This window comes from Eublepharis macularius, chromosome 12, assembly GCF_028583425.1.
Source record: "Eublepharis macularius isolate TG4126 chromosome 12, MPM_Emac_v1.0, whole genome shotgun sequence".
Taxonomy (NCBI): domain Eukaryota; kingdom Metazoa; phylum Chordata; class Lepidosauria; order Squamata; family Eublepharidae; genus Eublepharis; species Eublepharis macularius.
In genome coordinates, this window is record NC_072801.1 from 80987094 (window position 1) to 81014784 (window position 27691).

Genomic DNA, 27691 nt, shown 5'->3' on the forward strand with positions numbered 1-27691 from the left:
TGCCCCGTCGGGGCCGGAAGCCCGCCAGCCTAGAGCGGCCCGAGCGCGGCCCGGCTTCCGGCTCCGGGCATGCGCCCTCCGGCCGAGCGCAGGCCCGCCCCGGAAGGCCCGCCCTCTCGGCTGCTGGGGCCGCTTCCGACGGCGCCCGCCCGCCCGCTCGATGGAGCCCCCCCGCGGCCCGCCGTGCCCGCGCCCGCGCACCCGCCGCCTGCCGGGCCCGCGCATCCCGGGCGCGCCCTACGCGGTGGTGGTGCTGCAGGAGGGCCACGCGGCGGAGCTGCCGGACGGCGCCACGCGGGCCGACGGGACGGTCTCGCTGGTGCTGGGCCCGCAGCCCACGCTGGTGGACACGGGCGGGCCATGGGGCCGCGGGCGGCTGCTGGCGGGGCTGGCGCGGCAGGGCCTGGCGCCGGAGGACGTGCGGCACGTGGTGTGCACCCACGGGCACTCGGACCACGCCGGCAACCTCAACCTCTTCCCGCGCGCCGACCTGATCGTGGGCACCGACCTCTGCACGCCTGACGGGCGCTACCTGCCCACTGGCCTGCGCCGCGGGCTGCCCTACGCGCTGCACCCGGGGCGCCTGGAGGTGCTGCCCACGCCCGGCCACACGGGCAGCGACGTCAGCCTGCTGGTGCGCGGCACCGACCTGGGCGACGTCCTGCTGGCCGGGGACCTCTTCGAGCGCGAGGGCGACGAGGGCCAGTGGCAGCCGCTGAGCGAAGACCCCGCGCGGCAGGCGGCCAGCAGGGCCCGGGCGCTGCGCATCGCCGACGTGATCGTGCCAGGGCACGGGCCGCCCTTCCAGGTCTTCAGGGAGGGCCCGCCGGACGCGCCCAGCAGCCTCCCTTCGGAAGAACCGAGCGGCCCCCCGGCCTCCCCGGGCGCCAGGAAGCATTAAAAAGTGTGATGCGGAGGACTATGCCTGCCTGTGTTGGTTTTGCGGCAGGGAGCTTGGGGCTTCGAGGGGAACAGCTTTAAAGCCGGGGCGAGGTGCCTCACTGCACACCCCAGCCTGTCCTGGGGAGGGTGTGGGGAGCAGGGGCTCGCTCAGAGAGTCTGGTTCCTAGCCCTGGGTGAGGCTAGGAAGCATCCCCTCTCCACCGGCTGTATGGACTGGAGGCGCCTTCTCTGGGCTGTCTCCTCTGGGCTTTGGCCCATTTGATCTGGGTGGCCTGGCTTGGAAACGGGGTGGGCTGTTCTGCCCCAGGCGTGGTCCAAGTTATGGCCTGAGTCATGCTCATCAGGGGCAGGCCTGGAACCCTCTTGCCTCCACCTCCAGTTTTTGCCTTGCTGACCCTCAGAATGGGAGGGAGGGGAGCCAAGGATGCGACTGTTCCTCCCCCCAGGATGCGTGTGGGGGGATTCTGCACATGCCCAAAAGCAGCAGCAGCCCCCATCCCTCAGCCAGCATAGATTCATAAATGCCCTCAGTGGCATTTATGAGCTCAATGGAAGGGCAAGCCCCAGCCCCACCCCCTGCATCAGTTGCAGACCCACGTGGTCCCTATACAAGCCATTCTCTGCCAGTGGTGCCCATTCTGCATGGCCACTCTGGCCCTTTGCCCTCCTGTGCCTCCTGGCCAACCTTCTCCAGGCATTGCCCAACTGAAAACCGTGTCTGTTCACAGCTGTGGCAAGCACTTGACTCCTGAGGTCTCTTCCTGGGGGTGGGGGGATCATAAGAGGTGACGTCGTCGTCGTGGTAAGGATATGGGGTGGGGGAGACGAGTCCAAGGCAAGGGTCTCTGTCTTGTTCTGCAGTGATTGACTGGAAGTACGGAAGGAACAAAGCAAGTAGGAAAAGAATTTTCTGTCCCCAGGACAAGAACTCGAGTGCATCTTGAAAGCAGCCATTGACTTGGGGGGGGCACTTGGGGGGGGGCTTCCCATGGTCTGTGTGTGGCAGAGGCAGGCTCTGCATGTACCCTCTCAAGGGTGTTTCAGGCACCTTTCAACTGTGGCTTCACAGGGAAGTTCATTGGTAAAGCCTTGGGAACTGGGACAGGGAAAGGGAAAGCGGAATGGGGCGACGGTGTGTGTGTGTGTGTTCTGGAGCTCCAGCGTACAGTGCCTCTGCTCCTTGCACTGATCTGGGCTCTTTCCAGAGTCTGGTGCTAGCCCGCCATTCCCAGGCCAGTGCGTGCTGTGGTTGGAGCTACTGATACAACTTGAACCCCCTCTCCCGCTCTGTTTCTGCCTCCACCTGTTTGTAAATGCTCAGAGTTGGGGAGGGGGGAATGCTATGCTCAGCCACCAACATAGAAATTAGGAGAGAGCGGTTACCCTAACATCTGGAACTCTGGCCCCGTCTCTTGACCCCTTTGTGGTTGTTTGCCTAGGGCTGATCCCTAGCCTTCCTCCACACCTGCCAGATGTTTGTTTTGGCGGTGTCAGCAGCTGTGGGGGGGCTGGTTCCCTTTACGCCCTTAGTGTCTTGGCACTGGGATTTGTGTGTGGAGCCTCCGTAAGTACCAGCTCCACAATGGAACCTTGTCCAATTGGTGGGGGGGGGGGCGTGTCAGGAATGAAGAGCAGAGTTTTCAGGTCAGTGGGGCTTTTGGCAGAGGCAGGGTGTGTGAGAGGCCAGATGCTGGCAGCAAAGAAAGTGAATACAGCCCTTTAGGACATCTGCTGGCACCCAGTGGGGTCACAGAGTTCCTCTTCTCCCTCATCCATGGTGCCGCTGGCCCTCTGCAGCACCCAGATGTTCAGTGGTCCCTCTGGCTGCCTGTGCGGGACCTGCAGCAAGGAGAATCACAGCCCACAATCTTGAATGTGTTCAAGGAGAGCTCTTGGGACATGCCTTGCAATGCAAGGTGCGGAGACTGCCTTCCATAACTGCCTCTGTGAGGGTTCTTCACTAGCAGAGACATGGATTTCTGCAGGGTTCATGTGCTGGGGGCGGGGGGGCATCCTGCCAAGAGACCTTGGGAGGACACATTCCCTGCTTCGTGTGAGGGGTGAAGACGTTTCTTCTCTTCCTGTAGCAAGGGGGTGGTGTACGCATTCCTGTTGTGCACATCCGGGGCACGCTGTTTCCCTCCCTCTCCCTTCAGCTCTCTCGGACAGAAAAGAGCGGAGTCCTTGCGCAAGCTGGGAGGCCCTGTGTCTCAAGGGGCCCTTTCTCCCCTGCAGAATCTGCTGGAGAGGGAAGCGTCCCTGAGCACAAGTGGAGGGCTACTGGAGGAAGGGCAAGCCGCCAAGCTCTTTCCACACCGGAGTCTGGCACCAACCCAATTTTGTTTGCAAAACGCGAATTAGCTCCAGCTGAAGGGAGCCCTTTTTGGACAAGTGCCAAGGAGGGGAAACCTGGCCAAAGAGCTGCATACCAGATTAACTTCCTCAGATGATCTTTCCTTTGTACTGAATTGCATTTAGTTTCTCTCTCGCAGGCCTATACCAGACCTTGAGACAAATGACCATCTTCCTCCTCTGTCCTGAATCCCCTCATCTTTTGCGCCTCTCTGCCTCCCCGTTTCTCCGAGAAGCCCAGGGAGACTGAGTAGACAAACGGGCAGCCCTGTCATCGCATCTCTCCTCTCTCGCAGCACCTTGAAAACAGCAGCAGCAGTGCCAAATAAACTTGGTGTGATCACCCACCCGATACGGTTTGTGTTTCATCCTGGAAAGCAGTGCACGGAAATGGTCCAGACACAAAGCAAACCAAAGGTTGCTCGGCATGAACTGTGGTTCCTCCAGGGTGGAGATGCTCCTAGGGTGCCTGCCTGCAGCTTAAAAGGAGGCCCCTCTCACTGGGAGAGCTCCCCTTTCCCGGCATAGCTCCACTGACTGGTCAGCAGGACTGGAAGATGAGAAGGAAGCAGGCGCAGGCAACTGTCACGAGAGGGGAGGTGCTGCAGATGAAGGCTCTCCCACACTGTGTCTAGGGAACACCCCCAACAGACAGGCTCCCTTGGCTGCGGCCGGCAGCACCCTCTACAGGTTCTGCCCAGCAAGCGGGGGGCGGGGGGGGGGTGTCTGGACTCTTCTCTGGGGAAAATGGCGTTGGTTGCTTGAGAAACTACACAGTTGCATACTGAGAGAAGACCCCTCCTCAGCAGACTCCATCCTTCCGCCTTTTCTCCCCCCTCCCCTTAGCAGAAACACTCCTGTACCACAGCTGTGTGGATTGTACAGAAAATGGTTTCATCTCTCTGACCTTATGCAAGGTACAGAGAGAACATGTCTTGAACAACAATAAATAGTATTTTAAAAAAATATATCCTGTGTGGCGGAACGGGCGCTGGCTCTCTGTCCGGGCAACTGAGCCGCCGTCAATGGCCTGCTAGCCCCGCTATCCGCCTCCCACCGTCCCTGGTGGGCGTGGCTGACACTCTTCCTCGCTGCCAGCACTCACTGAATTGTACACCGCCTGACTGAGGGGCAGTGAGACCCCTCTGGCTGAGGTTCCCTACTGGGAAGTGAATTCCCCAATCTTTGGGTGGGCCCTGGAGAATTGGCAACCCACCAAGGTCTGGCCTGATCAGTTCTCCTGGGCTCCCTCCCTCCCTGTAGCGTGCCAAGTGGGGGAGCTTACGTAGTCAGAGCACCACAAGGTCCTTTATATTCCAAAAAAGTATAATTCAATAACTATATACAGAGCACTATATACAAAGCAGGTAAAGGCACCACACATAGGGGTAGACCCCCCCCCCTGTTCAGAACCCCACAGGGCAGAAAATCAAACTGAAGAGAACCGCCGTCTGCTTCCCCTGCCACACTGTCCCCTGCTCTGCCTTAAGGGGCTGGTGGGGGGGTCTCAGGGAAGAAGGTCCCCCCTTCCTTCCTTTCCTCTCTGCTGCCTCCCAGGCCCTCCACACTTAGGGCCCAGGCACCCAGCAGCAGGAGCCTCTCCTCCTTCAACCAAGGAGACTAACTGACCCTCAGGATCGGCGGAGTCTATCTATTCAGGCCCCACCCCTTATTTTTCCCGCCCTTTCTTGGCCCGGGGCAGCTGGGAGTTGTAGTCCAGGAAGAAGGGCGTCCCACCCCAAGACTCCTGCAGGCCCCTCCGTGGCCCCACAGCCCATCAAACCTCAGGGGGAACATTTCCTCCCCTTTCTTTAAAGACAGATTAACAGCAACTGGCACTCATTTCACCCCTGGTAACCATTTCGTTACATCCTGCTTTATGACCAGAGGTAACAGAAATGGCTAATATTTATTTTTAAAAAACAGGTCAATTACATTTAAAATTATTACAGCAAGAAACATGGGAGGGGGGGGATCACCATCAAGCCCACCTTAAGAAGTTAGCTGCCCATACATGCACACTCTCTGTGATGGCTCCCCACACCCGAGACAGCAGCTTTCCTGAGGAGGTCCTACTCGCTTTCTGCAAACTCTGAAAAACCAAAATATTCAGGAGGGCTTTCTTAGGTGCTAGGGCTGTGCTGTAAGGAAATGGTTCAAAGAGATGTTTTGATAAAGGGACAGGAACTGTAGACTATACTACTGAGCACTAACTATTTCCTGGAAAAGGTTGCTGATCAATATGATCGCTGGGGCATTCAATAAACAATACAATAAGGTGTGGATTGCAGAAATTTGAAAACAACCATAACCAATGCCAAAACAAGTAATTTATCATGACATACTAAACAAGGAAACTACCCAGTAGAGCACACTTGGAGCCACAGATGGTGCACAGCAGTATAGTTCACTGTCCTTGTCCCTTTATCAAGCACATCTGCGCCATTTCCTTACAGGACAGTCATACCACCCTCCTGAATCATTCAGTTTTGCATAGTTTGTGGAAAGTCAGGAGCTTCCCGACTTCCTTCAGGCAGGCTGTTCCCCAAGTTGGAGGCCACAACTGGGAATGTGTATGGGCAGCTGTTGATTTTGCCCCTTTGCATGGTGGCACCTGCAGAAGGCCTTGTTCAGATGAGTGAAGCTGCCACAGAGGGGCAGAGGGAAAGGTGGTTCTGTAGCTATGGGGCTCAGAGGCCACGAAGGGCTTCGTATATGATAGCCAAAACCATGAACTGAGCCCAGTAACTGATGGGTAGACAATGGAACTACTGAGCTGTGGCATTCTGTGCCGACGCAAGTCTCTCAGTTCACTTTGAGGAGAGACCTATGTAGACTAGAGCATACAGTCAAATTTTGATGTTACCATGGTGTGGATCCAGGTGGCCGTATTGGCCATGTCAAGGTAGGGCGCCATCCTCTGGGTAGACTGTCTTTCAAGAAAGCATTCTTGCAGCTGCTTTTCTCTAGCAGCAATGCTGGATCCGGTAAGCCCTAGGCTCTCAACAGGCTGCGAGGGTCAACTGAACCCCACTGAAAGTGGAGAGCACCACGGCCGTCAGTGTCTCCACCTCCCTAACCGGCATCATTTCTGTTTTGTCTGGGTTCAGTTTCAATTTGTTTGATTTCAGCCATTTGACCGCAGTTTTCAGGCAATGACTTAAGACCTCTACTGCATCAACATTTGATTTGGATAGAGACAGAGCTGGTTGTCATCCACATCCACGTTTGATGATGACATCGAATTCCAAAGCTACAAATCATTTCTCCTAAAGGCTCAATATAGAGATTGAATATTATGGGGGGATAAGATTGCATCTGGTGGAATCCTGTAAGAGACTTTCCACTATGAAGACGGCTGGTCTCCCACAGCAATACTTTTGAGCCCATTCTGTGAGGAAGGATTTAAACCAGGACAAGGAACATCCCCTGGCACCTACTCCTACCTCCAAACACCTTAATAGGATGGCATGCTCTACTGTATCAAAGGCTGCAGGCAGATCCAGGAGCAACAAGGAAGTACAGCCTCTAGAATCACAGAATCCCCGAGTTGGAAGGGGCCCTACAGACCACCTAGTCCGACCCCCTGCCCAGTGCAGGATCCAGTCTAGAGCATCCCTGACCAGTATTCTTCCTGCCTCTTCTTGAAGACTGCCAGTGGGGGGGGGGGGAGCTCACCACCACCTCCCTAGGCCTCTATCTGCACTCAAGTGGAGATCATCAACTGAAGCCATCCCACAGCCAAGGAACATCCCCTGGCACCTACTCCTACCTCCAAACACCTTAAAATAGGATGGCATGATCTACTGTATCAAAGGCTGCAGGCAGATCCAGGAGCAACAAGGAAGTACGGCCTCTAGAATCACAGAGTTGGAAGGGGCCATACAGAGCTTCTAGTCCGACCCCCTGCCCAGTGCAGGATGAGCCTAAAGCATCCCTGACGAGTGTTCATCCAGCCTCTTCTTGAAGACTGCCAGTGGGGGGGGGGGAGCTCACCACCACCTCCCTAGGCCTCTATCTGCACTCAAGTGGAGATCATCAACTGAAGCCATCCCACAGCCAAGGAACATCCCCTGGCACCTACTCCTACCTCCAAACACCTTAAAATAGGATGGCATGATCTACTGTATCAAAGGCTGCAGGCAGATCCAGGAGCAACAAGGAAGTACGGCCTCTAGAATCACAGAGTTGGAAGGGGCCATACAGAGCTTCTAGTCCGACCCCCTGCCCAGTGCAGGATGAGCCTAAAGCATCCCTGACGAGTGTTCATCCAGCCTCTTCTTGAAGACTGCCAGTGGGGGGGGGGAGCTCACCACCACCTCCCTAGGCCTCTATCTGCACTCAAGTGGAGATCATCAGCTGAAGCCATCCCACAGCCCAGCCTGAAGCCAGACTAAAAAGGGTCCAGAACACCAGAGCTATCCAGGAAGACCCGGAGTTCACCTGCTACTCTCTCTCTCAAGCACTTTGGCTAGCAAGGGCAGGTTGATTTCTTTCTAGGGGTGGTTCTTTAAACAGTGAGCAGACAACTGACTCTTTAAATGGGAGGGAGTTAAAATCAGAATTAAGAACACGCAGAATGAAAACACCAACAGGTAAATCTGCCAAACACTTCACCCTCCAGGAAATGCTCTCTGGAAAGTAACCGTCTTCCTACATGCCATCCTAAGTAATTCAGCATCTAAGCCTGGTTGACTGGCCCGTCAGTTTTCCCCAAGCAACACCCCCTCCACCTTACTCTGTCTTCAGTGACTGCAGTTTCTGGGCCCAACTTCAAAATCTACTTTCCTCCCTTTAAACTCCCTGATATTCGGGGCTGCAGCCTCCCGTACGAACTTCCCTGAATAATCTGCTTAACACCAAGAACTCTCCAGAAGGGTCCCTGTTATGACCTTTACTTTTGGGGGGTAGATTTTTCTTTTAATCTTTCCCTTCACACCCTCTGGGTAGTTAGCTGCCACCAGGAATATTATATTCCAATATGTTTTAATTAAGTTTTCCCTTTGGTAACGTGTTTATGCGTCAGGCTCCTTCATGGTTCTATGTGGCCCTGAGGATAGGAATGGGAGATAACACTGACAGCTACTCTGGGATATAACAAAACAAAACAAATGTTTATTTTTCAAGAAGCGTATTGGTTTCATAAAAGTAGCTCTTAGTTCTTAAAGTTACTTCCTATAAACTCATTCACACAGATCTCTTCTAAGGCTTCACACACAGTTATCCTCCTTCACTAGACTCAATAGTCCTCTCACAAATACTTCAAATGTAGGCAGCACACAGCCGGCCTCTCTTTCTCTGACTCTCACTCACAGAAATATGAAACCTGCTCCGGCAGCACACAGCCGGCCCCTCTTTCCCTGAGTGTCCTTTCACAAACATGCTCAGTTCAGGGTCCACACAGGTCATATTTCTCTCATAAAACACTTCAACATGCTCAGGCAGCACACAGCCAGCCTGCTTTCCTCTGACTGGCAACCTTTTCTCTCTGCACTGTCAGTCTAAACTGCATTCACTCCACCCACACTCTCAGTCATCAACCAATCACATCACTCACTCTTCTCTCTCTCTCTCTCCCCACCCAGCTTAAACCAAGCATTTAAAGACACATGCACCCATTTCTTGAAATCATTACAGTCCCTCTCTCCCGAGATGTGCCAGGAGTGGGCTTTTGCAACTGCACCACCTTTCCTGTTGGCGAACAGCCCGGCAGGACCAGCTTGTCTTTGGGTGATCACTGCAAACCTGGACTGTGCCCAGAGCAATCGGGCTTAGTGCAGGCTGGGTTTCGCTGCCAGATTCTTTGGCGAGCATGGAAAGGGGTGATTGCTGTCACTGGCTGCCGTGGTTCCTGTTTATTTTTCTTAATCCTTGTTTTTACATATTGTTTTGTGTTACTTATTGCTAGCTGCCTTGGAATCTTTTTGCTGGGAAAAGCAGGCTGGAGATGTTTTATATCAACACACACACAGACCAGTCAAATGGTACCAAATGAGTATAGCCACCAGCCAGGGGAGGAGAGGTGTGTCCTCCCCTTTCCCAGAGTGCATGCTCCCTGCTTCTCTCCCCCCCCCACACACAAAACGAGTGGCTCATTTTGCTTTAATTACCTCGTTCCAGGGAGCAGGTGAGAATGGGTGGCACCTGGGACCAGAATGCTTGAGGAGCAACATATGGAGAAGGGGCCAGGACAGCAACCTGTGCCTGCTGGTGCCCTTTCAGACACATCTTGTTCCTCTCTGCAACTGCCATGACTGAGGAGCAACAGAGCAGCACTGACCTTTTGATAGCCACAGAAGAGGCCCCTGTACACCCCCTCCTGATCTGTGAGTAGGGACTATTTTGCTTCCTCACTGTGCTTCCACAGAAAATATGGGTTTCTTTGCAATAAAAGTTTTTATTTGCTTCCTTTAGACCTGGGGAAGATCTTGTTTGCAGCATTGCCCATTGCAGGGATTGTTATTGGTGAGTGACAGAATTGCATTCCCTCCCTGGGGCAGACTCCTCTAGTTTGCTTATCCTGCTTCTTTGCTCAGCCAACAGTTCCACTAAAGCCTTCTTGCTTAAAAACAAAATTCCTGTCTGCTTGGCCTTGACTGGTACAACCGTTTCCTCAGGCAGTAGGCTGCAGCTGCCGCAAACTCAGAGGTATTCTGGAGCTTGCTTGCATGCAAGAGTCAAAGGCACCTGAGTCATAGCTGAGGAGGGGCTGCTAAAACACTTGGGGTATTTTTAGAAGTTTTGTTAACTTGAGCGGGGAGTAAAGACCTGTAGGAAATAGCTGGAGCTGCCTGTTTTGTTCACACAACTTTTAACAAAGTTCTGTTTGCGCAAGCTGCAGCCATGGGTGCAGATACTGACAGGTATGTGAGGGGAGGGGATGAGCCTTGCGGCCTGCCTTCTGTATTGGTGGGTAGCTGTTGGACTAGATGGCCTTGAGTTTCACTTCCCAATTCTGTCAAAATACAAAGCATGCCACCTGATGTCCTCCTTGCCTTTCTTGAGGGGGCCAAGGAAAGGGCAGCCTTCGCTTGGAAGTGTTCTGCTGGGCTACTGCTGCTTAGGGAGTGATGTTTTCCCACTACCTCCTGTGTAGCCTGGAATTGGGTCTACCTGCTGCTTGAAAGATGAGTGTGTGTGTGGGGGGGGGGGGGATGCATGCTGCAGCTGCCCTCTCTCTTTGTGTGTCTGAAATGTGCTCCTAGCGGGGACCCCAGCCTGGCTTTGCTCTGCCTACTGGAGCAAGGCTGCCTGCTGATTCCAGGCTCAACCGGTGTGCGGAAGTAGTTAGTGACTGACTGACCAACCGCAGGGTCAGCGGCTTGGGAAAAAGCAACTATCAGGGTCTGAAAGGGAACCGATGTAAAGCCTATTCTGAGACTGGGGGGGGGGGGTGCTGCTGGATAACTGGAGGGTCTCTGACACGGACCCTTCGGAACAGTTTAAACCGGTGAGAATGCGGGGCTGCCCCGGGGACCTCCCCCCCCCCCCGCCCGGGCAGACTGGAGGGCTGCGTCCTTCTGCATCCTCACGGGGCGCCGCCGGCAGGGCAGGGCAGGGCAGGGCAGGGCAGCCGCCTTATTCCTCGGCCTGAGGAGGCGGCGGCGGCGGCGGCGGAGGGGGGAGCACACCGGGTGGGCGGCGGCGGCGGCGGCGCTGAGGCTCTCCTCTCTCTCCTTCCTTCCCTGCCCGCCAGGCGCCGTCTACTCCGGCCAGTGCCCGCGGCAGCCGCGCCTCCCGCTCTACCTGGCGCTGCTGGGCGCCGCGGGGCTGGCCCTCCTGCTGCTCAGCTGCGCGCCGGCTCGGGGGGACGGGGGCGGCGGCGGCGGGGGCGCGCCCGGAGCCCTGGCCCGCCTGGCCCGCCGCCTGCGCGCCGCCCTCCGCCTCTTCCTCTGCGCCTGGGTCCTCGCAGGTCAGTGCCCGGCCGGGCGGGGGTCGCGGGCGGGCGGGCGGGCGGGCGGGCGGCGCGGCCCGGAGCGCCCCTCCTCACTCGCCGGCTCCTCCTCCTCGTCCCCCGCAGGCAGCGCCTGGGTCTTCCCCGCCTACCCGCCGGACTACGAGGCTCGCGGCCGGGCCGGCTTCTGCCCGCGCCCGCTCTTCCTCGCCGCCTTCGGCGCCACCGCCGCCCTGCTGGCCGCCCCGGCCGCGGCCGCCCTGCTCGCCCTCGCCATCCGCGCCGCCGCCGCCCTGCGCCCCGCCGCGCCCCCTGCGCCTGCGCCGCGCTAAGGGCCGGAAGGGGCGGGGCCGGCCTCCGGGGCGCCGCTCTAGGCCGCGCCCTCCACGCGCAGGAAGCGGAAGCCGCGGCCCGGAAGTGCGTCGAGCGGGTCGCCTCCATCCCTCGCAGGTGCCGCCCAGCCGCTGCCGGAGCCGCAACATGGTGAGGGGGGACCTGGGGGGGGGGGCGGCGGCGCGCGGTGGGAGGGGGCCCGGGGGGGCTGAGGTCTCCCCTCCTCTTCCTCCTCTCCTCTCCCCTCCCCCGCAGGCGACGGCGCTGACGCAGGGCCTGGAGCGCGTCCCCGACCAGACGGGCTACCTGGTGATCTGCGACGGGGCGGTGCTGGCCGTGAGTGCCCCTCCCCCACCCCGCGTGTGTGTGTCGCTGGGGGGGCTCCGGGTCCCGCCCCCTCAGAGCAGCCCTTCTCTCTCCCCCCACCCCCCGCGAGGCGGCCCGGGCGCGGCTGCAGCCCCCGCGCCCTCCCCGGCTCCTGCCGCCGCTGACGCGCGTCCTCCTGCTTCTCCTCCTCCCGCTTCTCCTCCGCAGTCGGCGGGCGACCTGGAGAACGACGAGCGGACGGCCGGCGCCATCTCCGAGCTGGTGAACACGGCCTGCGCCTTCCGCCTGCCGCGCTGCCCCGAGGTGCCGTTCCGGCGCATCTCAGGCGAGTCCGGCGGGGGGCCCCGAGGGGCGGCCCGCTCCCTCCCTCGGGGGCGGCGGTGGGGTCCCCCCAGGCCCGGCCGGCCCTGACCCCGCTGGGCGCGTCTCTCCCCCCTTGCAGTGGTGTTCGGGGAGCACTCCTTCCTGGTGACCATCTCCGGGCAGAAGCTGTTCGTGGTGAAGAGGCAGAACAACGCCCGTGAGCCAGTGCTGGCCTGAGCGCCGGCGGAGCAGCCCCTCTTCCTCTGCCGGGCGCTGGGACGCGTGAGGGGGCTTCGCGGAGTGGGTGCGCACACGTGGCCCACCCTTCCAGGCAGGCAGGCAGGCAGGCAGCTGTCTGTCTGGAGGGCGCACGTGGGCATGTTGCACGTAAGGGTGGAGGGCCTTCTGTACGAAAGGGGCTGTGTGGGCTGTCTGTGCTGCAAGAAAATAAACTTTTTCCGGTGGTGACGCAGGAGCCAGCTGCTGCAGACCGTTTCTTGGCTTGCCTTGCCCATTACAGGGCACAGTCTTTGGCTTTATTCTGAAACCGCTGCTGGTGCAGAAACCTAACTTAGATCTTAACAATCGCCTGTCCTCTTGTGTGTGCATAGAGAGCTCTAGAACCACCTGTTCTCTCTTGCAAATTAGTTTGGCCCTCCACTGCCTGTGCTACAGTGTGCTACAGTGACCATTGTCAGCGTTCAGATAAAAAAAAGTGCCCCAGCATTGAAGGCACAAGCACTGTCAGGCGGGGCCGAGAAGGTCAAACCCCTAGATTAATATGCTCTCCGTAATGGTGGCCAGGTCGTTAAAGGTACATTTACAGCATGCATTCCTGTGCAGACAAGTTGTGCTGACCCCAAACTTTACATGTGACAAGCAGAAAAGAAGAGCATGGCCCATCTCCAGTCAGAGGAGCACATGTGCTGAGACTCTTCTCTGCTGGAGTTTGCCTATAAAGAAATCCACTTCTGGACCAACTCCAAACATCTATGTAGGATTCCTCAAGTAGAATATCAGCTGTTGCTTTCAGGATTAACATGGTGCCCTTTAGAGAGGTTTGTCAGGCTTGCTGGATGACTGCTGACCCCCCCTCCTCAGAGATGTATGTTGAACAGTGTCTTGCAAGAGAAATGGTGTGTGTGCGTTTTGATCTCCACTACCCCAGATACCTCCACACACTCAGCAGTCCGGGTGACAGCCAGTGCAGTTTATTCACACACAGATTTGGAGCCACTTTTGAGGCAAATAAAAATATATAAATAATAAAAATTAAATAAAGTGCAATGGGGTGGGGGAGCACTTTGGCCTGAGAAGGGCAAGAGCAGCTGGCGTGCAAGTCAGTCAGCCCCTCCCTCCCTGCATCGAGGGGGGGCAGGGGAGGGGGAAGAGACCACAGTCTGCAATCAGAAACAGCCAGATGCTCGAACCGTCCCTGCCTGAGAGAAAACCTGTCCCTTTTCCAGTAGTAAAAAGTGGCACAATTCACTGTGGGGGAGTCCAGCTTCTAAAATGCCCTTGACCCGCAAAGGGTGGCAAAATAATCCAGTATATAAAACCACGCACTTGCTTCTTGAAGCAGCTGCCATGGGTGGGGGCTGCTGCTCTGCTCTGGAATATGGCCTCACTTGTATGACCCTGGAGAATGAAGAAAAGCAGGGTGCCCTCCCCCCATTAAGAAGGAGAGCAAAGGACATGGGTTTCTTTCACCCCCCAGCTCCCAGACTAAACCCAAAACAAACAGGGAAAACACAGGAATAAACAGAAGCACCAACCTGCACGCAAGGCAGAAGGTGACACAGCTGGGGGAACTGCTTAATGGGGGGGGCGCGCCTCTGTGCCCTCGAAAGTAGGGACAGGAGTGCATCATTGCAGACCTCAGTAGTGTTTCACGGGCAAGTGTAGGATCCTTTGCAAGACTGCAGCCCTCACCAACACAAACTAGTGGGGGTTACTGAGCTACATGACTATGAGTAGCCGGAGCTGCAAGGGACTGGCAATGCCCCAGGAAGGCAGGCTGCGGTGTGTCTGTGGGGAGGGGAGTGTGGGGGGGAATTCCTGCCCCCTGTTCACGTGACAGGTGCCACCACTAGCACTTTGCACTCACGTTTGGCAATTTTGTCAAGGGAAAGAGCTGTCTTGTCAGGGGGTAAGTAAAGGGGCCGGCCAACGGGAGATCCCACAGGTGGAGTGATGGCTCGGCGCTCCATGACGCTGCCTGACCTGTTTGTGAGAGAGAAAAAGAGAGTTTTCTCAAGGGGAGGAAGGATACAGGCCCTTCCCAGCCACCTCACTTGCGCACACAATCCCAGAGCGCCACTGCAAAGGGAAGAAACACCTTGGCCCTTCCCTCCTCTCTCACCCACCTCATGAGGTGCCCTCGTGCTGGCTGCTGGTGGGAGAAGCTTTGTGAACGGCCCAGGCTGGCCTGGTGCCGCTCCACCAGCTCACGGACTGCAGGGCTGCTGGGGCTGCTTTTGCGGGAAACAGGCCGGGCCTCTGGGGGTGGGTTAGAGATGCTCGCTGTGAACTGCAGCTTCAGCTTCATGTGCTGGGACAGCTTGGGGAGAGCAAGAGAGGACAGGTGATCGGCGTGTTGCCTTTTATGAGGCCTGCATCCCTCCCTCATCCTGGGGTGGTCGGTGCCTAGGCAATCTGGCTATCTTAAGTCTACTTAAGATGAATTAATGATCGGAGTGCTTGAATCCAAGTAGGCCCAAAATGAAGCCTCGCCAGCCCTCTTCCCAGAACTGAGGGTGTCAACTTGCAGGCCTGCTGCTGGCCACGTATGTATGTCTGCACCTGAAGCCGATTCCCCCCTGCCTTGGCCCTCAAACACCGAAGCCCCCCAAGTTCAAAGCCTGGGATAGGACATATACGTTATTTTACCTCATACAGGCCTGCCTGCAGGGCCTGGAATGTGACACAGAAAGTGCGGGCGCTGCCCTTGCGAGAGTATCCCAGGTTGTTGAGGGGTGTGTGGCAGACAATGGAGTCTTGGGTGTCGTGGATGGCACGCTGCTCTTCACAAGAAAGTGTCTTGCCTGAGGGTACAAATGACGAGGCTACTGCAATCAGCGGGGAGGGCACTGACCTGCCACTCGCTTGGGGTCTGACAAAATTGCCAGCTGTCTATTTCTGGGTGGGGCCAACCAGATCCCTCAAGCCAAGTGGGAGAGTGGCATGTCTCCACCCACCTCGCCCTCTGCTAAGGGCAGCAAACATGGTCCTGCCTCCAATCCGGGCCCTCTTTTGGCCACTCACCTGTGGTTGCACTTTCCGGTGTCCACACCAAGCGTACAGCCAGGAAGTCCTGCAAGTTGTTGATAAGGGTGTAGGCTACTGTGAAGCGCTGGTGCAAGACCACCGGTGACTCACACTCTGCCGTCATGACAAATCGAGGACGGGCCAGGCGGATGCTTGGCAGCCTATGGGAGACAGACGTGCAAATCCTTGGAAGGAGGAGGTGCCCAGGTGGGATCAGGCTGGGGCCAGGCTCAGCAGGAGAGGACCGGCTTGGCACACACGAAAGGTCACAAGTGCCATTCCTGGTAGCCTCGTGTTAAAAAAAGGATCATGTCACAGGTGACTGCCTGCCTATCTGAGGTCCTGGACTGCTGCAGGCAGTTATGGGGGAAAGAATGCCCTGGGGAGATGGGGCGGTGGGTCTGACTTGGAAGAACACGGCTCTGTGTGGTGAGAATGCAGTGGGGCCAGTCGGGCTTTGTGGCCATTCTCTTGCAGCACCAGAAATGCCATCAAGGGGTTTAGATGGTTGTGGGTTTTCCGGGCTGTATTACCGTGGTCTTGGCATTGTAGTTCCTGACGTTCGCCAGCAGCTGTGGCTGGCATCTTCAGAGGTGTAGCACCAAGATGCCAGCCACAGCTGCTGGCGAAACGTCAGGAACTACAATGCCAAGACCACGGCAGTACAGCCCGGAAAACCCACAACAACCATCGTTCTCTGGCCATGAAAGCCTTCGACAATACAAGGGGTTTAGACTTTGCCAGCAAGAGAGAGGAAGGTGGGTGCAATGTCCAAACGAGTATTCCTTTTGCCCTGAATTTTTCATTAGAGAAATGGCCTCCATCATGATATCCGTGTGTGTGTTAAGCCTACTGCTGTGTACCAGCAGTCACTTGCCATCTCAGTCACACTGAACAGTGGCCAAGATCCACCATCTCTCCGCATCTCTAGCACACAAAGATCTGCATTAGCCCTCAGGCAGCCACTAATCCATTTCTTCGTCTTCCCATTTAGATTGTTTAGTAATTCAGTAGTACTAAAGATTCTCGGGAAAAGTCAATAATGCTAGGAAAAGTGGAAGGCAGCAGGAAATGAGGAAGACCTAAAACGAGGTGGCTTGACTCAATCAAAGAAGCCACATCCTCCAGTTTGCAGGATCTGAGCAAGGCTGTTAATGATGGGACATTTTCATAGGGTTGCCACAGGTCGGAAACGACAGCACATAACACACATACAGAGTACTGAAGAGAGAGTCCTGGTGAACAGCACAAATTTAAAACCCTTTTAAGACTCAAACTATGAAACTAATCAAATGTACTTTAGGCAACTGACACACCAAGAATTTCCAAGGCCTCATTAACTGAGCACAAGGCCAGCCCAAAACTCATGGAAAATGGTGCCCGAGTCTCAGCAGCAGCAAAGTACACCAGCAGGCCTAGCAACGGCTTTATAGAATCATAGAGTTGGAAGGGGCCACCCAGGCCATCTAGTCCAACCCCCTGCCCAGTGCAGGATCAGCCTAAAGCATCTCTGACAAATATCCAGCCTCTTCTTCAAAACTGCCAGTGAAGGGGAGCTCACCACTTCCCTAGGCGGCTGATTCCACCTTTGAACTACTCTGACCGTGAAAAAGTTATTCCTAATATCCAGCCGGTACCTTTGTGCATGTATTTAAGCCCGTTGCTTCGGGTCCTACCCTCTGCTGCCAACTGGAACAGCTCCCTGCCCTCCTCCAAATGACAGCCTTTCAAATATTTCAAGAGAGCAATCATGTCCCCCCTCAACCTCCTCCAAACTAAACATTCCCAAGGCCCTCAGGCTTTCCTCGTAGGGCTCAGTCTCCAGACCCCTGATCATTCTTGTCGCTCTCCTCCACACCCTCTCGATTTTGTCCACATCCTTTTTGAAGTGAGGCCTCTGGAACTGCACACAATACTCCAGGTGTGGCCTGACCAAGGCAGTATAGAGAGGGGCTATGACCTCCTGCGATTTCGACGCTATGGCCCCTTTGATACAACCCAAGATTGAATTAGCCTTTTTTGCCACCGCATCACACTGACTGCTCATATTTAGTCTACAGTCCACTCTTACCCCAAGATCCCTTTCGCATATACTACTGCCCAGAAGTGTATCCCCCATCCAGTATTTGAGTTTCCCATTTTGTGGCCCAGATGTAATACTGTGCACTTGTCTTTGTTGAATTGCATCCTATTCACAGCTGCCCACTTCTCCAGAGTATTCAGGTCTTGTTGAATTTTAATTCTATCTTCTGGGGTGTTTGCTACCCCTCCCAATTTGGTATCATCAGCAAATTTAATGAGCAGCAATTCCACTCCTTCATGCAGAACATTGATAAAAATATTGAAAAGTACCGGGCCCAAAACCGAGCCCTGCGGCACCCCACTGGACACCTCCCTCCAATCTGATGAAACGCCGTCGACCACCACTCTTTGAGTGCGGTCCTCCAACCAGTTCCCTATCCACCGAACTGTCCTATAGTCCAGTCCAGTCTTCCAGTTTGCCCATTAGAATGTCATGGGGGACCTTATCAAAAGCTTTACTGAAATCCAGATAAATCACGTCAACAGAGTTCCCCTGATCCAGTAAGCTGGTCACTCGATCAAAGAAGGAAACCAGGTTGGTCTGGCAGGATCTGTTAGGAACAAAACCATGCTGACTTCCCCGGATCACTGAGCGGTCCTGCAGATGCTTACAGACTGATCCCTTTAAAATCTGTTCTAATACCTTCCCAGCAACAGAAGTCAGACTGACCGGCCTGTAGTTTCCTGGGTCATCCTTCTTCCCTTTCTTAAAGATTGGGATAACATTTGCTCTTCTCCGATCTTGTGGCACATCCCCAGTCCTCCAGGAGGCCTTGAAGATGATGGACAGGGGTTCTGCAAGTTCTCTGGAAAGTTCTTTCAGCACTCTTGGGTGCACCCCATCCGGCCCAGGGGATTTGTATTCATCCAGTGCAGCCAGATGCCTCTCCACAACCTCTCTGTCAATGTCAATTAGCCACTCAGGTGTCCTGCCACATTTTCTACTATCTCTAGATGTGCCTGAGTTCTTCAGGGAGAAAACAGAGGCAAAAAAGTCATTAAGCCTGTCTGCTTTTTCTCTGTCCTGCATCAGAGTTTCTCCGTCTACTCCCAACAGCGGTCCAATTGCCTCTTTTACCTTGTGTTTGCTTCTCACATATCTGTAGAAGTTTTTCTTATTGTAGCGAGCCCTCCTGGCCACACCCAGCTCGTACTGAGCTTTGGCCTCTCTGATGGCTGATCTGCAGTGCCTAGTAACCCTCATATACTCCTCTTTAGAGGCCTGTCCTTCTCTTCATTTCCTGAACATTTCCTTTTTCTCCCTTAGCTTATTGTGGAGGTCTCTGTACATCCACATCGGTTTCTTGGAGCCCTTACCGTGTTTCCGTCTTGCTGGGATAGTGAGGGCTTGAGCTTGCAAAAGCTCGTGTTGAGAAGGGCCCAACCTTCACTCGCTCCTTTCCCTTCCAGCACACTCCCCCATGGAATGACTCTCATCAAGCCTCTTGAGTTCATCGAAGTTGGCCCTACGAAAAATCTAACCTACGAGTCTGGCTATGAACTTCCTTGGCCCCACACAGCAACTGGAATTCAAGGAGGACATGGTCACTTCCCCCTAAGGTCCCCACCACCTTCATCTCCTCTACCAATTCTTCCCTGTTGGTTAATATCAAGCCTTGTATGGCTGAGCCCCTTGTAGCTTCCTCCACCTTTTGAAAAAGGAAGTTATCGGCCAGGCAGGTCAGGAACTTGCGTGTTTCATGACGCTTTGCTGAGCCTGTCTCCCAGCACACATCTGGGAAGTTGAAGTCACCCATAATTACAAGGTTCTGATGTCTGGATACTCTGCCAATCTGTTCAAAGAGGGCAGCATCCGTTTCTTCTCGCTGGTCAGGTGGTCTGTAGCAGACTCCAACAATAATACCCTTTGTCCTTCCTCCCCTTATTTCCACCCATATACTTTCCACTGGACTGTCCGCCCCATTCTCCATAACTTCTTGACAATCAAGCCCTCTCCTCACATACAACGCCACTCCACCTCCTCTTCTACCCTTCCGGTTTTTCTTGAACAACTCATACCCATCCACTAGCACATTCCACTCATGGGAATCATCCCACCAAGTCTCAGTAATTCCTACTATATTGTAGCCCTCTGTTTGCAATAGAAGCTCAAGCTCTTCTTTCTTGTTGCCCATACTTTGGGCATTGCTATATAGACACTTGTAGCCTTGTACCTTTGTTTGACCTTTCCTACCCAGGTGGGTCACCACTGTTTTCACTTCGTCATTGAAATCACCATAGTGACGAAGGATTTTTAAAAGGAAAGAATGGAGCACTGATCAAAGAGACAACAGGCAAGTCCCCGTCCCCGTCCCCCCGCTTGCGGCCATCTCAACAGGGCTGGAGAAACACCACCCCCTAAGCTCCCACATTGGCTTTTGAGGAAGCAGGGGGAGCCGGCCCCAAGAGTCTTCCAGCCCCACTGGCATCCGGTGCACCTCTGCAGCAGCATTTCTGCCCATCACAGTGGAACTTGCAAAGCGAAGGCAGACTCCCCAGCAGTATACTAATCAGGCAGAAATGCAGGCAGGGGCTCCCCACCTCCGCTGAGCTGGAAGAATCCCCGCACCATTTGCATGTCGCCATTTTATGACTCCAGGAGATGAGTGGCTTGCAGCACTCAACCACTATCCTCCTCTGGCATGAGAAGCAATGGCAGAGTCAGAGGGGGGTGAGACGGGGCAAACGGGGCCTGCGGAAGGCCAAATCAGCTCTCACCTGTAGTGAGTGTGGATCCGGGCAGTGAACGGCAGTTTGGGGGTTGACCACTGAACCACGGCAATGAGAGGAACCTCTAGGCCCTGCAAAGGGGAGGCAAGAATGATGGACAGACCGGTACAGTTCCATTGCTCCACTTATTCCCCCCCCCCCCAAATACGTGTACACACAAACACACACACGACTCTCAAGGGGTGCCGTGCTTGCCCCTCTTTCTGCTTCTGCACCAGCAGGCTGGGAAGACTGAGGTCTTGAAGGACATTTTACTTCCCACTTTTCAGGGGCTTTAGCCGAATTGTGCAGACTTGGCTAAGGGACTGTCGCTTTTACGGGATCCAGCATTACTGCTGGCGAAGCAAGTTAAGACAGCTGTGAAAGATGCTTCCTTCCAACTCAGTCTAACCTGGAGATGCCCCCACTGGCACGACTCATCTGGCAATCTGGATCCACTGAGACCAGACTACGATCGTGCCCTCTTCCTAGGTCTCCCCTGAGGCTCAGCTTAGAGGCTCAGGTTGGTGCAGAATGCCGCAGCTCAGCTATTATCAGATGCTAGCTGGAGAAGGCATCGGACTCCCGTTCTCTCAGTCCTCCGGCTGCCCTCAAGTCAGATGCTTCGCTATTGAGTTAGGGAGCACAGACTTCACCACTGTGTTGCCTGGCATATTATCTGTTGCTTTGAATATGTAGTCCTAAGTTCTACCAGTGCTTCATGTTATCTCATGTCAGTCCTAGAACTGATAAGGTTCCGTTTCATCAATTCTTCAACTCTGTATTGGATCCTTGTTAAAGCTATATCTTTGTAAAATCCTATGACAGTGTTTATGGAAATGTCCTTGACACTGTATGGAAATGTCCTTGAAACTGACTTTGCTAATCTCACACCAAGTAATCCGCCTTGAGTCTCAGTGAGAAAGGTGGACTATAAATGACAATGACCTAAATGACAATGGCATCCAAAGCCCTTCATGGACTTGGTCTCTCATGTCTGCAGGACCATTTCACTCCCGGTGGTCCCCCGTGGCACCTGTTCATCTAAGCAGTGCCTTCTCCAGGTGCCAACCTGCAAGTGGGCAAAATCACCAGCCGCCCACCCCCTCACTTTCTCCACTGGGGCCCCCGCCTGGTGGAATGGTCTGCCTGAGGAGGTCAGGCCAGCTGCCCCTCTCCTGGCATTCTGCAAAATACATAAAACTGAACTATTTAGGATGACTTTTTACAGAGTTAATAGGGCTGTACCGTAACAAAACGCTTTGGTAACGGTTAGAGACTGTGGCCTTATACTGCTGCACACAGTACGTCCTGTCTGTTGCTGTGATCAGGATCCCACTATGTAATTTGTGCCTTGTTCAACACATTGTGTTAATACTTCCACTCTGTTTCAGATTTCAGTTGGTTCCAGATTTCTGAAGTTCAAATCTTTTTGCGTTGTTTCTTGGACGGGCTATCCTGTTGGCTGTATTGACTTACTCTATGTCATCTTCCTTGAGTCCCAGTGAGAAAGACCGACTATAAATAACATAAATAATAAAATAAGACTGAGCGAGACGGATCCTGACCCCCCCCCAACACCCCCCTGCACACTCACCTCCTTGGTGCTGTGGGGGGGCTGCTCTGGTGCCTGCAACTGGAAGAGGAAATTCTGCTCCTCGAGAGCTCGGAGTGAGCAGGGACAGGCCGAGGCAGCTGAGGCCACACGGCAGAAAGAGGCCATGGAAACTTCGCCTGACTGATGGCTGGGGGCGGGGGGGGGGGAGAAAGGCAGGCAAGAGGTAAGACTCCCTGACATTGCGTGCGCGCACACTTCTCAACAGCGTCACTGCGTTTTCTCCTATTCACAACCCACCCAAGGCGGCCACATGAAGGGCAGTTCCACCAAGGCCGATCAGCTCCATCGGCTCAGAACAAGCAGCCAGGGGAAATACTCTGCCCTTCCCAAGCTCCCTCCACCTGCTTGTGCAGCAGAGGATGAGCCTTGGCCCTCTTCCACCAGGCATCCCTCCAGGGAGCTGGGGAGTGCAACCAGGTCTCCACTCACTCTTCATTTTGCCAAGCCAAACATGATGTTTCTTTAACCTTTCCTTGTAGGACATGCTTTCCAGACCCCTGACCTGCTTCACCGCCCTCCTCTGAACCCACTCCAATTTGTGCACTTATATGCACTGCCCAGAACTGACAAGCGAAGAACAGAACGGTTACTTCCTGTTCCCTGAATCCAAGCCTTCTACTAATGCAGCCCAAAACTGCTTCTGCCTTTCTTGCAGCTGCGTCTGTCATAGGATAAGAGTAGTGGATACAGCAGGACTTTTCTGATGTTCTTCTCACACTGCTGACTCACATTCAGCTTGTGATTCTTGTCCCCAGAACCAGAAAGTATTGGGTTTAGCTTGGTGGCTGACCAGCCCCGCACAGGGTCAAAGCCACCTCTGCAGGGCCGGCAGCCCAGAGAACCCTCTGCACGCCCTCTGATCCATGGCCTGGTCTGTCCCCGTCCCATGTGAGTTTGATGGGATGGGAAAGAGGTGGTGGATTGGGCAAGGTACAGTGAAATGCTGGAAGCGACGCGGATTCAGAAAGGCACACATGGAAGTGGAGGGAAGATCACGTGTGGACCCTCACTCAATTTGTTGACATATATATGAAGTATGTCAAAGTTTTTAAAAACCTTTTCAACTCCACCTCTAGTCACATGAACATAAAGATCTGTGAAATCAGGAGGCTCATGCAGCCGGAATTCTGGTAGCATCAAGGGCTCACCTATCAGTTCCAGCAAGCCCGCAAAGTGGCTGTGGAGGCTATCGCCCTCCCCCTTCTTTGCCTGCCCAGCCGCTCAGGTGTTTCCACGGCTAATAGTCTCAGAAGCTCTCGCCTCTATTCGTCTGCCTCGTCCCTTTTTAAGGCCACCCGAGAGCCTCGTTCTGCACCAGCAGATCCCACGAATTAAAAATAAAATCTCTTTTTCACACCCTCTTTATGAATGATGGTTTTGTATTTTTGTGGGTGTTGTTGAAAATAGTCTAACTTATTGAATACTTTTTCATCATGATAGTTATTGTTATAACTACACTGCTAAATAATTAAGACTTTATTGCATTTGATGCTCTTACCTTTTTTCTTAATTAAAAAAAATATACAAAAAATAACACACGAGTCCATACATAGGATATATATATATGAAGAATACATAAGAGAAAATGTAGTTAAGTAGAATATACCTATACCTATAAACAATATCCTACTACAATCCCCAAAAAGGTCTTCTGAGACAGAGTCCATCCGCAGTGAAGGCCCACAATTAAACCAGCCAGCGGTTGACTGTAGTTCATTAATCCAAACATCAGGTTGGGGGTGGGGGGGGTGGAGAAAGTTTCTTTAGCTTTTGGCTGTTCTGGTGTCTGAACTGGCCCATCTCGCTAGTGAACATTTGTTCTAATGAAATCGTGTGTTTAAGTCTCTTCAATGTGTATTTACATTTGCACTGTTTTTATTATTTCATACACAACATGCTCAGAGACAGCGTGATGCAACAGAGTTGGGCTAGGATCTGGGAGATCTAGGTTCAAGTGCCAGCCTGACCCACCTCACAGGGTTGTGAGGACAAAATGATTTGAGAGGAGAATGTTGTAAGCTACTTTGCATGCCCACAGGGGAGGAAACGGGGGTATAAATGAAGTAAACACACGTGCTACTGCCTGGCCCGGCAGTCCCCAGCCTGTACCCAGGCATTAGATTCCTTTTGCCTAAATGAAGAAGTTTGCTCTTGTATCCCTTGCACTGCGTTTTGTTAGTTTCAGCCCATCTTTCCAGCCTGCCCAGGTCAATTTGAAATTTACTTCTGCCTCAAAGACGATCTTTGCTATTCCCCCGCCCCTTCACTCCATGGAATCATAGAATCATAGGGTTGGAAGGAATTTCCAGGGTCATCTAGTCCAACCTCTTGCAGGAAATTCACAACTGCCTCCCCTCCTCACACCCCCAGTGACCCCTGCTCCATGCCCAGAAGATGGCAAAACACCGTCAGGATCCCTAGCCAAACTGGCCCGGGGGAAATTGGCATTACCCTGGGCGTGTAAGAAGGGGCCGCGAGAACTAAGCACTGACGTAACCCTTCTGTGTCATCTGCACTTTGGATGAGAGTTCCCTTCACCCAAGTCAGTGGTGAGCATCGTAAAGAGCAGCCGGCCCAGGAAGGAGCCCTGGGGAGCCGCATTCGAGACCTCCCTCCAGCTGGGTGCAGTGCCAGCAAGAAGGCTCTTTGACTCAGGTTTCCCAGTCAGCTGTGAATCCACCTGATGGGCCTGTATAATCTGCCCATGTTTAAACTGTTCTGCTAACCAAAATATGGCAGGGGACTTCAGTCAATGCTTTGCTGTAACCATGTTTGCAATCCACTGTGCTAATAACTGATCTGGCAGGATTTAAATGTGAGAAATCCATGCTGGCTTCTACCAATCACTGCATTTTTTCCAAGATCCAGAGAGAGGCAGTGTTGTGTAGTGGCTAGAGTGACGGGCTAGGGTTTGGGAGACCAGGATTTGATTCCCTGCTCTGCCATGGAAGCTTACTGGGTGACTTTTGGGACAGCCTCACAGCCTCACCAGGTTATATTGTGAGGAAAAGATGGAGGAGAAAGATGGAACCTGCTTTGGGTCCCCTTTGGGGAGAAAGGCAAGATATCAGTGAAGTTTTAAACAACTGACCCCTTTATTATCTGCTCTCCTATAAATCCTCTCGTATCACAGTGATGACTGACCCATTTGTAGTTTCCCAGAGCCTCTTTCTTCCACTTTCTGAAGATCAGGAGGACAACATGAAAATGGATGCGAAGTGCTTGGTGCAAATAGGGAGGAGGAGGCTAGGCGAATTGCATCCCCTTCGATCATTCACCCTTCTCTTCCCCAGAGATTCCCTACAGCCTTAGCCTGAGCACGTTTTTGAAGCAGGTTGCCATTCAATACAAACAGGAGCTTTTGGAAGCAATTCAAACCAATAGACCAAACTGGCAGGCCGGGAGACTTCGAATGCCGCCCCCACCCTGGCTCCCATTCACCCAAGCGTCTTTGCTCTTACCAGACATCATCGACTAACAAGACAGACCCGTCGGGCATCATGGGAAGGTAACTGGCATTAAAGTTGGGGAGGATCCGCACATCCCACACAGAGAGCTCTTCCTGGGACGCTGTATTCAAGACTGTAAGGGCAAAGAGAAGACCAGGGGCGGCACGGCTCCTTGCTCCAGTCCTCCTGCAGCCCTTCCAGGCCCAGGATGCCATTCTCTGCGGCTTGGGGCTCCTCCTGGCCCCCACCCTTTCCCTCCATGCCAGCTGGCTGCTCAGGGGGAGGGGGAGGGCTTGTGGCCAGGAGTCCAAGCAGGGGGAAGGGTGAGCCTCTACATCCCCCTCCCCTCTTCTCGGACGCCTCCCCCTAAGGCCGGCTCCTCCCTGCACCCCCCACTGCCTGCCCCCTTCCAACAACCGGCCGAGGGACGCGCACGCACCTTTCAGCACCGTCAGGTGTTTCCCGGAGACGTTGCACTGCTGGCATTTCAGCTCGGGAGGCGGCAGCACCGTCAGCAGGGTGCTCACTGTGGGGCCAGAGCACGGGGACCATCAAGCAGGGCTGCGAAGGCTTGCGGCCCCCAAGGCCGGGGCTCCTGCCCTGAAGCCATTCCCTGCTCCAGGCAGCCTACGACCCCGGAGCACTGCAGGCCGGCGAGCCCCCGCGGGCCGGGCCGGGCCGGGCTCACCTTGCGCCTTGAAGTTCCCCTGCTCCTCCCGGAAGGTCTGGGAAGGGGCCCGATCCTGCAAAATGCGGAGGTAGCCGCGCTCCCGCACTTCGGCTTTCTCTTGATCCCTCTTCCAAACGGTGACCACGATCTGCGAAAGAGGCGCCAGCAGCTCAGCCGCGGCCCCCCAGCCGAGGGGCGGGGGGACAAGCCGGCCCTGCCCGACTTACTTTGGCCTTGGCGGTGCTGGGGGGCAGCTTGTCCAAAGAGACGGTCAAGGGGAAGATCACCTCGTCGGTGGAGACGATGGGTTCCTCCGGGGGCCCCTGCGGGAGGGAGGGAAGGCGTCAGAGGCTGCTCCGGCCACCCCCGCCGCCCCGCGCCCTCCCACACCGCGGCCTTACGCCTGCAGCCGGCCTCCCCGGCGGCGCCAGTCCGTGCGTCAGGAGGGCCGGGCAGCTCCGGAAGGGCCCCCCGCGGCCGCCCGCCGCCTCCCCGTCGCCCGCCGCCTCTCCCGGGCCCGCCGCCGGCGCATCGCCGTCGCCCGCCGCGCCCCCGCCGGGGCTGACGCTGGCCAGGGCCGCCAGCGATCCCGCCAGCTCCCCCCAGGGCGCCCGGCCGCTGCCCGCCCCGCCGGGCCGGCAGCGCAGCACCAGCAGGAAGCGGACTGTCTCGCCCAGGTAGAGGTGGTTCCTCCGCGGCAGGGCGCGGTACCGGCCCGGCTCCCCCAGCAGCACCTCGCGCGCTGGGAAGGGCACGGCCGGGAAGTACATGAAATAATCGCACTGCGACTCCATCGCGGAGGCCTCAGCGGAGCGCGGCGGGCGGGCGCGGGCGGGCGGCGGCGGCGGCGCTGCCGGGGGCAGGCGCAGGGACCCGGCATGGGGCGGCCGGGAGGCGAGGGGAGGAGCCGGGCAGCCGCCGTGCGGAGGGCCGGGCTTGGGCGCGCAGGGCGGAGCGGAGCGAGACTGAGCCGGGCGAGGGACGCGTGCGCGCAGCAGCGGCCCTCCTCGCCCTCGCCGCCCGCTGGCCTCCCCGGCGGAGCGAACCAGAACGGCGAGCTCCTGCCGCCCGGGCCGGGAAGGTGGACGGGGAGGCCGCCGGGAGGGCCGGGAAGGTGGCGGGAGGCTCATACGGGAGCAGGCGGGCCTGGGCCGGCAGAGCAGCAAGAGCCACGCCCGCGCCTCTGGCCAGTCGGGGAAGAGCGGGCCGGCTGCGAAAGGGGGCTCGACGGCCCCTCGCTGCAGAGCCGAGCTCTGTAGCCAGAGGACTGAGCGGGGCGGCCCTTCTGGTCTGTTCTTTTGTGCTCGTCTCCCGAACCCCTCCTTTGGAGAGACCACTTTTAGCCGGGGCTTCAAATGCGCCCCTCCCCGTTTCGAAATCTTCTGGAGTCTGCAGTCCCCCCGCCCCGCCCCCCCGCATCACTGGCTGGCTCTCCGTGGCCGGCAGCGACGGGCCCTGGGAGCTTGGCCCGGTGGTACCTGCCTTGCATCGCAGGCAAGAGGTCCCTGGCCCTCCCCCGGCCCTTCCTTCCACGAGGGAGCCTCCAAAGCCCCCCTCCCCCCTATCACTGACTTCTTCACTTCACAGGTTTTGACCTGCTTCCAAGGCAAGGGATGTACTAAAACGAATGACAGGATTGCCCATTGAAAATAATGAGAGAGGCTTGAATGCCCATTGGAAATAATGGGAACCTGGAATGCCCATTGACTTGCATGGGCTCCATTAAAACACATTAGAGCAAAAAAAGAGGTGCAACGAAAACGTGGAATGGATTTTGAAGGAAA

The 27691-nt window shown here is 55.4% G+C and overlaps 3 protein-coding genes across 3 annotated transcripts; 2 read left to right on the forward strand and 1 right to left on the reverse strand.

Moving 5' to 3' along the window:
- Positions 1 to 110: 110 nt before the first annotated feature.
- Positions 111 to 916, forward strand: MBLAC1 (metallo-beta-lactamase domain containing 1). The gene has a single exon (XM_054995075.1). The coding sequence runs from the start codon at positions 161 to 163 to the stop codon at positions 899 to 901; it is 741 nt and encodes a 246-aa protein (XP_054851050.1). The 5' UTR covers positions 111 to 160; the 3' UTR covers positions 902 to 916.
- Positions 917 to 9505: 8589 nt separating this feature from the next.
- On the forward strand, positions 9506 to 12585 carry LAMTOR4 (late endosomal/lysosomal adaptor, MAPK and MTOR activator 4). The gene is made up of 7 exons (XM_054994584.1): positions 9506 to 9562; positions 9670 to 9720; positions 10952 to 11167; positions 11276 to 11632; positions 11738 to 11818; positions 12017 to 12134; positions 12252 to 12585. The coding sequence occupies exons 1-7, from the start codon at positions 9506 to 9508 to the stop codon at positions 12347 to 12349; spliced, it is 978 nt and encodes a 325-aa protein (XP_054850559.1). The 3' UTR covers positions 12350 to 12585.
- A 716-nt stretch (positions 12586 to 13301) lies between these two features.
- On the reverse strand, positions 13302 to 26788 carry TRAPPC14 (trafficking protein particle complex subunit 14). The gene is made up of 11 exons (XM_054995560.1): positions 26309 to 26788; positions 26135 to 26230; positions 25926 to 26055; positions 25677 to 25763; positions 25250 to 25370; positions 21768 to 21915; positions 20180 to 20262; positions 15377 to 15540; positions 15002 to 15156; positions 14479 to 14672; positions 13302 to 14335 (listed from the first exon to the last, which is right to left on the reverse strand). The coding sequence occupies exons 1-11, from the start codon at positions 26699 to 26701 to the stop codon at positions 14182 to 14184; spliced, it is 1725 nt and encodes a 574-aa protein (XP_054851535.1). The 5' UTR covers positions 26702 to 26788; the 3' UTR covers positions 13302 to 14181.
- Between the last annotated feature and the right edge of the window lie 903 nt (positions 26789 to 27691).

Coding starts and splice junctions, on each gene's coding strand:
- TRAPPC14 (XM_054995560.1), bottom strand. CDS start 26,701: ATGGAGTCGCAGTGCGATTATTTCATGTACTTCCCGGCCGTGCCCTTC. Junction 26,231..26,308: donor CGGGGAGGCCGGCTGCAGGC/GTAAGGCCGCGG, acceptor TCCCTCCCGCAG/GGGCCCCCGGAGGAACCCAT. Junction 20,263..21,767: donor CCCCCCACAGCACCAAGGAG/GTGAGTGTGCAG, acceptor TCCCCTTTGCAG/GGCCTAGAGGTTCCTCTCAT.
- MBLAC1 (XM_054995075.1), top strand. CDS start 161: ATGGAGCCCCCCCGCGGCCCGCCGTGCCCGCGCCCGCGCACCCGCCGC.
- LAMTOR4 (XM_054994584.1), top strand. CDS start 9,506: ATGACTGAGGAGCAACAGAGCAGCACTGACCTTTTGATAGCCACAGAA. Junction 9,721..10,951: donor CATTGCAGGGATTGTTATTG/GTGAGTGACAGA, acceptor CCTGCCCGCCAG/GCGCCGTCTACTCCGGCCAG. Junction 12,135..12,251: donor GCCGTTCCGGCGCATCTCAG/GCGAGTCCGGCG, acceptor CCCCCCTTGCAG/TGGTGTTCGGGGAGCACTCC.